This window comes from Rattus rattus, chromosome 17, assembly GCF_011064425.1.
Source record: "Rattus rattus isolate New Zealand chromosome 17, Rrattus_CSIRO_v1, whole genome shotgun sequence".
NCBI lineage: Eukaryota > Metazoa > Chordata > Mammalia > Rodentia > Muridae > Rattus > Rattus rattus.
In genome coordinates, this window is record NC_046170.1 from 26,225,011 (window position 1) to 26,239,445 (window position 14,435).

Here is a 14,435-nt window from a genome sequence, read left to right on the forward strand (position 1 = left end):
GAACCAGGCATGGGTTTGCAAGCCTTAGTACTAGGAAGGTAGGTAGAAGCAGGAGAATCAGGAGTTCAAGGCTATCCCCAGGTGCATATTGAGTTTAAGGCCAGCCTGAGATACATTACACTTTTTTTCTTTTAAAAAGCATCATTATTAAGCTGGTCATTACGGGTCATGTCTTTAATCCCAGAAGTTAGGAGACTGAGATGGAAGGCTTGCAGTAAATTCAAGGCCAGCCTGAGACTACAACGTGAGACCCTCGTCAAAACAAAAACCCCATAAAAACAAACCAAATAAAAGGGCAAAGGAGATGACTTAGCAGGTAAAGCACAATCCTGACGACCTGAGTTCAATCCCAGAACCTATTTAAATCCACAAGGTCGTCCTCTGACCTCCACTTGGGTGCAGTGGGTCATCACACATATAACGATAACTAATAAGGAAAACATCTCCATTGTTTGCATTTAACATAAAATTAAAGAAACATTTATATTTGAGGAAGAAAATATTTATATTGGGGGTGCCAGAAATAATGGAGCTAAATTGGGGGTGCCAGAAATAATGGAGCTAAATTGGGGGTGCCAGAAATAATGGAGCTAATAACAAATAACTTGTTCCCTACCTCAAGCCCTTTGAAGTTACTATGGCTTCCAAACTCTGGGGCTTTCTGTACTAGCTTCCTTCCACTTGTTCAGGTGCAAACGGAAGTAACTATTCTCTCAAACGTACATCAGATCCCTTACCGCGGTCCTTTGAGACCTCGATGCTACTTTTAAAACCCCAGTGCTTCCCCCGGGATAGTGTAGGAGGTGGAGAAAGTGGCAGAGGGCAGACCCCGCTATAGCTGGTGTAAAGACACGCCCTGCCTCCATCAAAGCTTTGAACACAAGCGCCTCCGGCAGCATGAATGAGGAGCCTCTGTTTTTTTGTCGGGTTTCAGATGCGTCTCCACTTTTTTTTTTTTCCGTTGTAGCTGCCAGCAATGGAATATTTGTCTTCCCGTGCTGCAGAGGCCGAGGTGGAGTGGATTGGGGGTTTTGTTTTGTTACATTTGTTCCATTGAAGCCAGAAACTGCGAGAGCCACGGGGTACCTTTCAGAAGTAGTTCCAGAAGAGCAGGGAGGACGGAGGAGGGTACCGGGGAAGACCATTAGGAGCTTCGGGAGCGACTTCGCCAAGCTGGTCTCGACTCCACCTGCGAGGGGGCGGGACCCTGTGACGTTTGACCAATCAGCAGCTACCTGAGCGCACCTGGCCTCCTCCCGCGGGCTCTAGCGAGCCGCGTTGCTCAAAGCTGCACCCGGAGCTTAGCGGAGCGCTTGGCTACCGTCGCGGCAGCCTCCTCACCTCCCTTCAGTCATGGAGCTTCTTAGTGGGCCCCTGGTCTTCCTGCTCCTCCTGCTCCAGGTACCACAGTGCTTTGCTAATGGTCCTAACTCAGATTGCTCCCTGGAGGGCGGGTGGGGTTCTCACGCTGCGGGCGTCGGGGGAATCTTAGGGCTGTGTTCCTTGGGGCCAAGGTTGTCCCGGAGGCCCACCGAGGACTCCCAAGGATGAGTGTACAGAACCAGGCACGCTTGTGACTCAGCCTTCTCCTTAACCCTTCTTCCCTCACACTCAGGTTTGCTGGCTACGCAGCGTGGTCTCCGAGCCCTACCGGGAGGACTTCATCCAGGAGGCTGGAGTGACCTTGGAGGTGGGAAGAACTGACCTGGAGCCGAGCCAAGCGCTAGAGAAAGGTAAGACCCCTCCCGGAGCCAGCCTGGATGGAACCACAGTGCGGAAGACCGCGCGTGGTTCGCTTTTCTGTGGCCCATCGGAGAGTTGTCTAGACCAGAGCTGGGACGTCTGGAGCCACCTCACAACCCGGGAGGCGCAGAAAGTGGCTCCGGGGCTGGGATGGGAGCGAGAGGGCAGCGCAACGGTGCGTCTACTAACGTCCAACTCCTCTGTGCCTCGCTGCTGCTGCTGCTGCTGCTGCTGCTGCTGCTGCTGCTGCTGCTGCTGCTGCTGCTGCTGCTGCTGCTGCTGCTTGGCTTGACCTCTTGGTGCCTCCCGGCTGAGCCCCTCACCCAACCCCGACGTGGAAAACTCTCCCGCCCGGGCCATAGCGGAGGAATGCGCAATGCACATTCCTCCCGCAACCCCCGCGCAGGTGTGGGGATGAACTGTGCCCAGAGCAGCCCCCTTCACCCCTTCTCTGGCCCCCTTTGTGAACCGTGCTTTGTGTCTCCGACAGACAGACCGGGTCTGTTTCTCTTCTCCAGGCTGCCCTCCCCGCCCCCCTTCTTCCCGGGCAGCTGGAATGCACTCTTAACCCTGCCATTCCCGGAGGGCCTGTGCCCCTGCTGCCTGCCTGCGAATGGCCTGGCACACCTGGGCGGAGGGCATCATGCTCTGGGGACACTAAGTCCCTCACTTCAAGTGTCTTGGTACTAGGATGTTAGATCACTTGAGTCGCGGGGGGTGGAGGGGGGGGCAGGGCAATCTGTGTCCCAAGCCGGCGAGTGAGCGAGCGATCAAAGCACATTTTGATCTTTCTGTTGCGATTTTCTTCACTCAAGTTCAAAAACTTGAAAGTGGAGGGTCATTTTGGTGCTGAGAACCAGTGTGTCATGAGACTCCGGCATCTATCAGCTGGTTGGCGGGCTCTTGACTAGAGAGGACAGTGGGGTTTTCTCGGGAGATTAAACCGAAGTTGTTAAACCAGGAGTAACTTGGGGATCCTTGAGTAAAGTTCCAGAGGACTTGGGAGAGGATCTGTAGTTTCAGCTGACTTCCAAAAAGCATTTGCCACCTAGCACTTTCTAGTGATTCTCACCCAAGGTACACATGGCCAAAACTTGAATATGGGAGTGTCTTCGCTGAGAGGCAGAATGACTCTCCCTTTTGTTTCTCCAAAAGAAAAGTGAGACCCTCGTGTCTGTAGAATGCCTTTAAAAAAAAAAAAACTTTTCTCAAATAACTCTGCAGATTGACAAAACAATTAACACCCTGGCTAGGCTAGGTTCCTTAAAGGCTTGGCTGTAGGGAGTCGGAGCCCAGGCATTAAGAGGCCATGCCTCATAAACTTTAAATTCTTGCACATGGGTTTATTACTGGCGGGCTAACAAACTGCGACTGAGCCAACCTGTAAAAATGTTAACTTGGCCGGGGCCCCAAATCCAATTCTGGCTCCCTGAGGAAGCTCTATGGCTGACCAGATCTCTGCCAAATCCACCTCCCTGCCCCGGCCTCCGCCCCCGCCTCCACATCCTCTGCTCTATTCGGAGAGCAGGTATGGCTTTGAGTTGTAGGTGTCTTATCTTCCTCACTGAAGCAAAAAGTATCAGATTAACCGTCACTTCACTTGGCTGGAGGTTGCTGATCTGGGGTTTTGATTACATGGTTAAGTTGACCTGAGCTTCCTGGTGATATCACGAACTTTAAAACTTTTTCCCCCCTAAGTAAATTCTGCCTTCTCTGATGTCTGGTTTATGATTGTGAAAATGGTAGGCTTGTGCCAAGAATGTACCTGGTTAATAAAACAGAGAGTGGGCTAATGTGCTTGGCACATCGTGATTTTTCCCTACGATCTCGGGGCAGGCTTCCCCGGAAATGGGAAGTCAGTTTGGTCTTAAATGAAAGCAAGTTTCTGGCCCACTTTGAGCTAGTAAGTTGAGATTTTCCATGCTAGATAGTGTGCTTATAGTTCCAGCTCCTTCAGAGACTGAGACAGGATCCCTTGGCCCCAGGAATTCAGTTCAACATAGAAACTATAGCAAAATCCTAGCTTTTTTTTTTTTTTTTTTTTTTTAATTACTTAGTTTGGTGTGGTAATGCATGCCTTTAATCCCATCAGGAGGTGTAGGCAGATGGTCAGTTAGGCCAGGCAGGGCAACATAGTGAGACCCTTTATCAAAAAACAGAACAAACAAAATAACACCCAACAACAATATTTATTATTTGTGGCCAGAGTGCATTCAGAAGTCTATTTTCTCTTCCCTCTGTGGTTTCCTGATATTGAACTCAAGTTTTCAGGCTTGCTCAGCAAGCTCTTTCACTTAGGAGAGAGAGAGAGAGAGAGAGAGAGAGAGAGAGAGAGAGAGAGAGAGAGAGAGAGAGAGAGATCCCGCATATATGTATGCACAGCACATGAGTGTCCCCACAGAGGCCAGAAAAGGGCTCCAGTTCTCTGGTACTGAAAGTATAGAGGTCGTAAGTCTCCTGAGTGCTGGGAACTAAACCCAGGCCCTCTGTGCTCTTAATCACTGAGCCATCTCTCCAGCCTAAGAGGTGGTCTCTTAAAAAAATAAAATGTGGGGTTGGGGATTTAGCTCAGTGGTAGAGCGCTTGCCTAGGAAGAGCAAGGCATATATATAAATGCAGCTGTGGCTGTACCTCAGTGGCAGAATTAGGTCCTGGATTTGATACTTAGCACTGTAAAACTAGACTTTCAAATTCTAAATGAATGAAACTTCCCCCAACAACAACAAAAATATGCAGGTCTCACTCCCCAGTATTTTTCTTCACGGTCTTCAGCTGCTGTTACATTTCTACTTCTCTGCCTCCACCCTAACTCTCTTGAAACATTGATGTCCCTGGATCTGACAAGGTTAAAAGGCTTATCCTGCAGGTACATACAAACCCCCAAGTTTGGCCAAACAAACAACACTTTCCATATTACAACCCTCCCTCCTTGCCCCTGGGTTATGAATGTTACAAGAAGCTATGAAGTTGAGCTCAAAGAAATGATGTGGTGTAATTAGCGCCTTGTTTGTGTGTGTGCGCGCCTTTCTCTTCAAAGCCCTTCAGACAACTCCGAGCTTGCTCTACCCTCTTAACATTCCCTCGAAGCAGGTAAGGTGAATATTAAATATTTTGAGGTCTTAGTCTCAGAGGTGGAACTTGAGAAAAACCCTGCCAGAGATTTTAAAGATGGAGAAACAAAGGCTCGGCTTCCTGGTTTTAATTTGTTCAACAGTTCATAAACATCTTCCAGGCTCCCAGATAGAACTTTTACTTCCTGGTGCTTACCCAACGCCCAGTAAGTCCATTGTGAAGGTCAGTCCTTTTTTTTTTTTTTTTTTTTTTTTTACCCTTATCCCAACCCCTTTTTTTAAAGCTAGGGTCTCATTATGTAGCCCTGGCTAGCCTAGAACTATGTAGATCAGGCTGGCCTTGGACTCACAAGAGATCCACCTGCTTCTGCCTCCCATACCCAGCTTGTCATTTTACAAAAGAAACTCCAGTGACTGTGATTTTACCACAGCCATTGTGTAGTGCCTCACTAGGATTTGAATGTAAATTTTGACTCCCGTGTTGTGCGGAAGGAAGAATCGGAATGCTGGGTCTTGGCTCTCACAGACACCAGTCAATCCCTACTCCTGTGAGCACTTAGTCATTTGTCTGTCTGTTTGTTTGAGACAGAGTCTTACTATGCAACCCTGCCTGGCCTAGAATTTATTCTTTAGACCAGGCTGGCCTTGAGCTTGCAGAGATCTGTCTGCCTCAGCCTGGTGAGTACTGTGGATAAAGGCAAGCACCACCATGCCCAGATAGTCAGATGTTTTCATTGTAGCATTTTTCAAAAACATTTCTTCACAGGGGGACACAACACAGTCTCCAAGGGTCCTAATATTAGGACTTTTACTATAGAAGTTAATCTCGAAGGAAAGAGAACAGAACTGTTCCTCTATTCTGGCCCCTCCCATGGGAGGAACCTTAGTCCTTCAGGTGTGATCTGAGAGCATAGACAAACATAGAAAGTGATCAGTGGGAACTTGTGCGATATGAGTAGAGTTATTAGAAGTGAAAGACCATAGTTACCTTACCTGTAACCTTGAGCCTTTCCCAAATAAGGACACAGAGACTGACTATATTTATTGTAAGCTTTGGGTACTACTATAGCTGGGCTATAGTATCAACTATTCTAACCTGACAGTGTTGGCCTGGCCTATGTCCCACCAGTCACCTGTCTGTCTTAGTCCCTGCACCTGCTTCTTCATCGTGTTGGGCTGGACTTTGCCTCTGCTTCCTGTCTGAGGCCCTCTCTTTCAGCCCAGATGTCCCGCCTTAACTCTCCAGCCCAGCTATTGGCTGTTCAGCTCTTTAATTGACCAGTCAGAAGGTGATGGAGAGAGATGTTTACAAAACATTGAGGCAGGATGTGCTTAACAATACCCAAATCCAGTCTGTAATTAGATCTCTGCCTTCTGAGGGTTCAGGAATCAGCATTTGAATAAGACAAAGACAGTCTTTACCCAGTGTGCAAAAAAAAAAAAGATTATCCCTACACTTACCCATTCTTGAGTCGGAGCAATTGAGAGAAGCAGCTTCAAGATGTTGGCCAAAGACACTCAGGACGGTAATTGACTCCTGTCAACCCTGTCCGCCAACTCTTAGGAAGCCTAAATGCTAATGGCCACTCTGTGTTCATCAGTGAACCTGACTTAGTTTCAACGTGGTTGTGTTTAGCCCAGCTTTGGGCATAAAACCCCCCCTTAGCTTGGAGTGCTTCATTCTTTCAGTAAATGTGTAATTGATATCTTCGTGTTTCAGGGGTATCTAAAAGCAGCGAACTAAACAAAGTCCCTGCTTTTGGGAAGTTTACAGTCTGGCATGAGCTGTATTTTAATCCCTTGCAAAGCAGGTGCTAAGACCTTCCCCCTTCCATGTAAAATGGAGTCACTGGGTAAGTCCAGGATGTAGAACCTGGTTGGCTGCCCATGGCCCAAGGGGATTGATTCTATAGTGCCCCATAAATCTGCCTCAGAGGAATGAATGGTAGGGAACTGGGGTTTGGAGCCCAGCCAGCTGCCTTCCTCCCTCACAGAGGGGAGGGCTGGTTGCTGAAGACTCTGATCTATATCACCATCCATTGTGTCAGGGGAGCTGGTCTCAAACCTCTAGTCACCTCCTCTCCTAACACTGTTCCTAGGTTACCCAGAACCGGTGTTCTCACCTCTGCTGCATCAGGAAGGCATCTCAGGATGGACAGGGAATAACCAGGGCCAGAAGCTAAAGGTTTTTTAAGAAACATTTGGACGATGGTGGGATAGGAGGGGGAGAGTGCCTCCCCTGCCAAGATCAGTGAGGCTCCTGTCCAGAGACTTGATGTTGAAGAATAACGTAATGTTGAGGGCTGGCAAGATGGCAGCACTTTAAGGACCTTGTCATTGAGCCCAGTGACCTGAATATGATCCCTGGGACCCACATGGTGGAAGGAGATAACCATTCCTGCAGGTTTTCCTCTGACCTCCACACACACACCGGGTCGAACGCCTTTCCCTCCTCCCCGCCATAACTAACTGGATAAATGTAATTCTAAGAAAAGAATTAACTGTGTTGGGATAAGTGGCAAAGTAACTGGCTTACTGACACATCACCAGCTTAAGATGTGTGTAGCAGCACACAGACCGCTGGTGTCACCAGTAACTTAGATGCCTCCCAGCACCCTTCTCTCACGATAACTACTGTTCAGGCTTCTGAGATCGTAGGCCAATTTATCTACATTGGAATTTTATATATGAATCTCAGTGAGGTGTGCATCACTTTTCCTGTAACCCCAGTAGTTGGGAGCTAATGGACCTGTAAGACCTTGTCTCAAAAGACAAATGGTCTCAGCAGATAAAAACACTGCCAAACCTGAGTTCAGTCCCTGGAACCCACATGGTAGACAGTGAGAACTGACAGGCATGTGCCAGGTACCATTCTGAGGGCTGGGGATACATTAGTGAACAAATGAATGGAAGCCCCAAGCTTCACGGGCCACTTTGAAATGTGGAGAGGCAGTGGGAATGGAGACTCGGCTTAGAAGGCGATACCATTAGGAAGTGATGTCTTAGCTGGAGACCGAGACACAGCTAGAATGCTGGACATGAAAGATGGCAGGGGATGTTCCTGCAGGTGAACATGTGGGTTCTAGGGTTTTAAATACATTCCATATGGCTGGGCTATAGAATGTCAGGAGGGAGCGCAAGCAAGAGCTGTTTAGGAATGTCCGAGCCTGAGCACAGATAGCAAGGTGGTGTTAGGGAAAGGCAGGCCAGATGATGGGGCACAGTCATAGTCTCACAGAAGTCCTCCTCTGAGCCAAGATGCTGACCCTCCCCATGCCCTCACCCCCTCCTCCTGGCTTTCCTCAGACCAGAAGACATGCCTTGTGTTGATCTCTTACCCCTTACTTCATTGATTTGGGCAGAGAAACTGGCAAGAAAGGGTTCAAAAGCTATCAGCCGAAATGACGTCTTTTATTTTTATTAGGTTTATGTATTTGTCTTGTATTTGTGTGTGTACATGGGCGCATTGGTGGTGCTCAGAGGGAAACTTGCAAGAGTTAGTTCTCTCCTTCCACTGTGTGGGATCCAGGGATCAAACTTGGTTTGTCAGGCTTGGTGGCGAGTACCTTGACTCACCGGCTTGGCTCTCCAGCCCTTGGCCCCCCTTCTTGAGAGCTTACTGCATTCCAGAACCACACTTCTTACTGATGTTATAAGCCCCTTTAACCCTCCAAAAGCCCCACGGGCGGGTACGGGCGCCATTTAGCTAGAAAACCTACATTAGTAATTTTGTAACTTGCCCAGTGTCATCTACTAGAAAGTTGTGGCATCCTGCTTTGAAGCTCCCGAAGTGTACAGTACCAACCATGTGGGAATCCAAGTGGTTGAGGGAAAGCCATTGCAAAGTCCTCTGGCCCCAGACAAGCTAGAGGAAGGTTGGAAATAGTTAACTTCTGACTCAGAAGCTTTGAATTCCTGTTCCCTCCCCTGGCTTCTGTTAATCACAGGGAACTGGTGTAGTGGGGGGTTGGGGATGGGGGCAAACACTTGTATCCAACAGCTCTGGTTCCTCCTTAGGATGGGGGGCGTGGAGTTCAGATACCAGGCCTGACCCTGCTCAGACTGACATTTTTAGCAGATACTGCCACGGGCTGTTTATCTTCTGCCTCTCCTCAACCCTCACCTCCCACCCCTGGCCCTAGACAGTAGAGCTTAAAAGACCCCACCCCCCTCTCATCTCCTCCACTACCAAATTCCAAACCAGAAGCATCAACATTAGTGGTCTAGAAACTACCATAGCTACCCAGGCTGCCGCAGCTGCCCTGGTCCTGCTGGGCTGCTCAGAAATACCTCATCCTAGGAAAGCAAGCCCAGTGAACAACTTCCTTTTTCTTTCACCGCTTTGGCTTCATCACTCACTAGTAACAGAGGAGAAGGCTCTGAGCTACACAGACAGTTTGGTGGGGCAACTTCTGTCATCGAGGATGTGGCGGGCTGCTTCCTCTCAGGACTTGAATGGAGAACTCTAGGCTGAGGAGATGTAACCCCAGGCCTCTCCCCCACCCCCTTAACCTGATAATCCCATTTTTGCCCATCTGAGAGGGCCTGAAGGGCCAGGCGTTGAGGCGCATGCCAGGGATCCTAGAGCTTGGAAGGTAGAGACGGGAGAGTAGGGGAGCCTGACAGCTAGGCATGATGGCGCATGCCTGTAATTCTGGTACTCGAGTGTGAGCCCAGAAGATGGTGGGGTGAGGCAGCCTGCTCTACATAGCAAGATTTTGTTTCAATAAATACATAAAGAGGCTGCCTAAGAGAACTGGAGGTATGGCTAGATCACTGGTAGAAGACATGATTAGCAAGTCTTCGCTTCCCTAGAATTATTTATATAGGGGCGTGGGTGCATATTTCTAAAAAGATTCTATTAGCTTTTAAGACGGAGTATTGCTATGTAACCCAGGCTAGCCTAGAACTGGAGACCTTCCTGCCTCAGCCTCCTAGGTGGTAGAATTACATGCACATTCTCCCAAGCATACCAGGTGCTACACCAGGCACCTGGAGGTCAGAAAGCTTGCGGGAGCTGGTTCTCTCCTTCCACCATGTGGGTCCTAGGCCTCCAACTCAGGCTGGCAGGTTTGGAGGCAGGCACCTTGACCCACTGACCCACTGACCCACTGACCCACTGACCTTGGTCATTTTATACAGAAATAAGACCTCCCATCTAAAGTGAACATGTGGGGTTGGGGATTTAGCTCAGTGGTAGGGCGCTTGCCTAGCATGCGCAAGGCCCTGGGTTCAGTCCCCAGCTCTGGAAAAGAAAAGAAAAGGAAAGCAAAACTGATGCACTAATCTTTGGGCTGGAGAGATGGCTCAGTGGTTAAGAGCACTGACTGCTCTTCCAGAGGTCCTGAGTTCAATTCCCAGCAACCACGTGGTGGCTCACAACCATCTGTTATGGGATCTGATGCCCTCTTCTGGTGTGTCTGAAGCAGTGACAGTGTAGTCATATACATAAAATAAATAAATAAATCTTTAAAAAAATAAAGTGAACATGTAGCACGGATCTAATCCCAGTGCTTGGAAGCTGAGGTGCTAAGAGGACCATGAGTTAATACCAACCTGGTCTCTATAGCTAGATCATGAGCCCCACTCCCAAATTCCTTTAGACTCTTGTTAAATGGGTCAGAGGGATAGACATACTATACACCTGAGCACTTAAAAGAAAGGGGAACTTTCTGTCTCGATGCTCACCCCAAACTGTGTGACCCCGGGCAAGTTCCTCTAAGTCCCAGCTCCAGACCTGGAGGCTCAGAATGCCTCCCACGCCCTGGGTTCTGAGGAGATAAGATTCTGCTTAGACAATTAGACAGTCGGAGGGTCTGCTAAAGGTGCCGTGCCCCTTGGCACATCCTGGGTATCCTGCTTCAGTCTGGTTGCTGGCTGAGCTGCCTTCACAGGACAAGCCCTGTCTTGCTCCTTCAGGCATGAGATAAATAGGTGCTTGTGGGATTCCTACACACAAGCCAGAACAAGACTCCAGGCCCACGCCCTGCCCTATCCCTACAGAGTCCCTCAGGCCAGTTTCCCAGCTAACTCCCAAACACCCCCCCCCTTTTATTTCTTGTTTTAGAATGGATAAATCCCATTCTAGACTTTTCTTACATTTTCCCTGGCTTGGACTTAACCCTACGCCCACAGTTTCATCCCTGCCTTCTTCAGTCTCTGATTCAGTAATTCACAAGTTTGGCTGATAATCAAAATTCTCTAGGGAGTCTTTTATCTTTTTTTTTTTTTTTTTTTTTTTTTTTTTTTTTTTTTTGAGCTGGGGGCCGAACCCAGGGCCTTGCGCTTGCTAGGCAAGCGCTTTCCCCCTGGCCTAAATCCCCAACCCAAGTCTTTTATCTTTTAATCACCCTGCCCCCATATACGTTATTTTATTTTGTTGATATAGGGCTGAATGGTTGTTTTCAGATTCATTTTATTTATGATTACATATACATTTGTGTCTGTATGTGGGTGTGTACATGAAAGTGGATCCTTGTAGAGCTGGAGTTATGGGCAGTTGGGAGCCACCTGGTATGGATGCCGGGAACCGAACTCGGATCTTTTGTAAAGCAGTGTATGCTCTTAATGACTACCATCTTCCCAACCCCTGAGATTTTTAATTAAACCATGTACATATGCTCCTCATAGATATAAACATTTTTACAGTAAAATATGTGATACTTTCTATGTGGCAGGCAAGCATGTCTCTAAGAACCTGATATATACTGTTAGCTCATTAAACTCCCAGATTAAGGGAGAGGTACCATCACCCTGAGTTACAGGCAAGGGAACTAAAGTCAGTTAAATATCTCCCCACTTCCCAGGCCACAATGATCTCAGCAGACACAGAGTTTAGACTTAGCAGCCCTACTCTATGTCGGTAGCAGCACATCGTAAGTAAATACAGGATAGTTTTCATTCCCAGATACTGCTTGCTATGGGCAAACACAGTTAATGGCTTAATATGTTCCTGTTTTGTAGGCCTTTTTAATTTTTAAAAACACATTTCTTTATCTGCGTATGTGGACAACGTGGTGGAGTTGGGGTTTTGAGATCTTTCTGCGATGTGGGCTTTAGGGATTGAATTTGGGTCTTCAATCTTGGCAGCAAACTCATTTACCGGCTAAACCATCTCCATGGCCCCATGTAGATCTTTTCCCATACAAAGACATGAGCGCACATTCAGGAATTTGAACCAACTGGACTATGTCACACATACATGTTACCGTGCAGCTTGCTTTGTTAGCTTAGAGAAGCAGGCATGTTTCCAGACTGTGAAATGTACATCTATCATGATGTGAGCCACTCTGGAGTCTTCCAGTGGTGGATGGACATGATTTATTCGAGCCAGCTCTCTGTTTTTATCTTTTACAGATGTGGTGGTGGGAAGGAGTTAGCACCAAAATTGTGAAGCGTTTGGGTTTTTAGAAATCTATCAGGAGTCGCCTTATTAGGAAAGACAGCCGGCCGGCTGAAAGATGATGGAATGAACTTAACCCTGTCCAGGCGAGCTGAACTTTTTATGGCCAAGCTCTGCTGCAAGCCCAAGATAAGGCGTCTGCGCTATTTAAAAAGCATTAGTTTCTCACAGTTACATTTTTTTATGACTCAATGAGCGTTTCAAAAGCATTCAAAAATCACCAAAAAAAATCAAGACAGTTTAAAGCCGTTTGACAGAGAAGTAAATTGCCAGATGTATGCATGCAGGCATTATTTCCTGAGACTGCTCAGAGCTTGAAAGTGTGGTTCAAACAGAACAAGAAAGAAAACACACACACACACACACACACACACACACACACACACACACACACACACACACACACACACACACACACGCACGCACCCCAACCCCACACCCCTTACATTTTTCTTTAGACTTCGAATTCTGCTAACAGGCCTTTTGCCCCAGTAAAAGTTGGTTTCCATTTTTAAAGCAGACATTCACTTCTGATCTTATTTTTCCCTTGAAAGAGATTTATAAATTCTTTCTTAATCCGAGATAGTGCTGTGGTAGACAGTCTTGCACAGCTCCTAGTCTCACTGATGTAAAGGGTGCATTCATAACACCCAGGATTTGAGACGTGTTTCCATATGAGCAACTGAACTGTGTGTATGGCTCAGGGCAGCAGGGGCTTTACATTCCCACAGTCTCTGCAGCTTGGCAACTGTGTGACTTTCTACATTCTATTTATTTTATGTATATGAATACACTGTGGCTGTCTTCAGACACACCAGAAGAGGGCATTGGATCCCATTGCAGATGGTTATGAGCCACCATGTGGGTGCTGGGAATTGAACTCAGAACCTCTAGAAGAGCGGTCAGTGCTGTTACCTGCCGAGCCATCTCTCCAGCCCCCTAGGTTTTTTTTAATACAAAAATATTGGAATTTGTGGGGTCTTTTTTCTTTTTAAGGTTTACATATTTATTTTGTGTGTTGTTTTGCCTGCATGCATATAAGTACACTGTGTGCTCAAAAGAGTTTATCAGATACCCAGGAGCTAGAGTTACAGACCTTTGTGAACCACCGTGCGGGTGCTGGGATCCGAACCCAGATTCTCTGTAAGAGTAGCAAGGACTCTTCACCTCTGAGCCCTCGCTCCAGCCCCCTAATAGAAGGAATTTGTGTGTCTTTAGACTTTGCACACAAAGGGGGACTTGGTGGGATCATTTCAAATTTCTACAGTTGAAATTTGCATAAAATTCATCAACGTTAGGTGTGGTGGGCTTGGGATGAAGTTCCAGTGTCACTGGACTGGATTGAACCTGTTTGTTCCCTTCTTGCCTGTGGCCTTTGGTCCCAATCTTTAACTAATCACTGCTCCTTAGTTTCTCATTTGTGAAATAAAAAATATTAGGGACTGGAGAGATGGTTCAGCATTTAAGAGCTCTGTTCTTGCGGAAGATCCTGGTTCATTTTCTGATACCCACACGATGGGGTTCACCACCATTTTTTTTTTTTTTTTTTTCTTTTTTTTTGGAGCTGGGGACCGAACCCAGGGCCTTGCCTTCCTAGGTAAGCGCTCTACCACTGAGCTAAATCCCCAGCCCCTACCATTCTTAACTCCAGTTCAGGAGATCCAGTTCCAGATCAGTGCCTCTTCTGATCTCCATGGGCACCAGGCACACATGTGGTGCACAGATACACACAAAGGCAAAGCGTTCATACACATAAAATAAATCTAAAAAAATTTCACATTTTTAAAATCAAGATTTTAAAGCCAGGCAATGAGAAGTAGAGATGAGAGAGTCCAGTGTCCAGGACAAGCCTTGGATATATAAGGAATTTGAATATAGCCTGGGCTATACAAAATACTGTCTCAAAAAATAATAATTAGCTGGATGTGTTGGTGCCCTTGGGAGACAGAGGCAGACAGATGTCTGTGAGTTCAAGGCCAGCCTGGTCTACATTGTTAAGGATAGCCAGAGCTACATAATGAGACCCTGTCTTGAAACAAAATAATATTGATGATTATCTAGGTATGATGCCTGTTTGCTTGTTTTTAAAGAAACGGTCTCACTGTGTATACTTAGCTAGCCTGAAACTCAAGAGATCTACCTGATTCTACCTCCAGAGTGCTGGAATTAAAGGTGTGCACCACCACATCTAGCCTTGACTCTTGACTCATCCCACTATT

At 47.3% G+C, this 14,435-nt stretch overlaps 1 protein-coding gene across 1 annotated transcript in view; it reads left to right on the forward strand.

Annotated features, from left to right (window-relative positions):
• Window positions 1-1,299: 1,299 nt before the first annotated feature.
• The window catches only part of Cdh3 (cadherin 3), a 48,767-nt gene continuing 35,631 nt past the window's right edge, over window positions 1,300-14,435 (forward strand). The window contains exons 1-2 of the mRNA XM_032888035.1: window positions 1,300-1,401; window positions 1,616-1,733. Coding sequence (XP_032743926.1) covers window positions 1,354-1,401; window positions 1,616-1,733 — 166 coding nt within the window. The 5' untranslated portion in view covers window positions 1,300-1,353. The remainder of the gene's footprint in view (window positions 1,402-1,615; window positions 1,734-14,435) is intronic.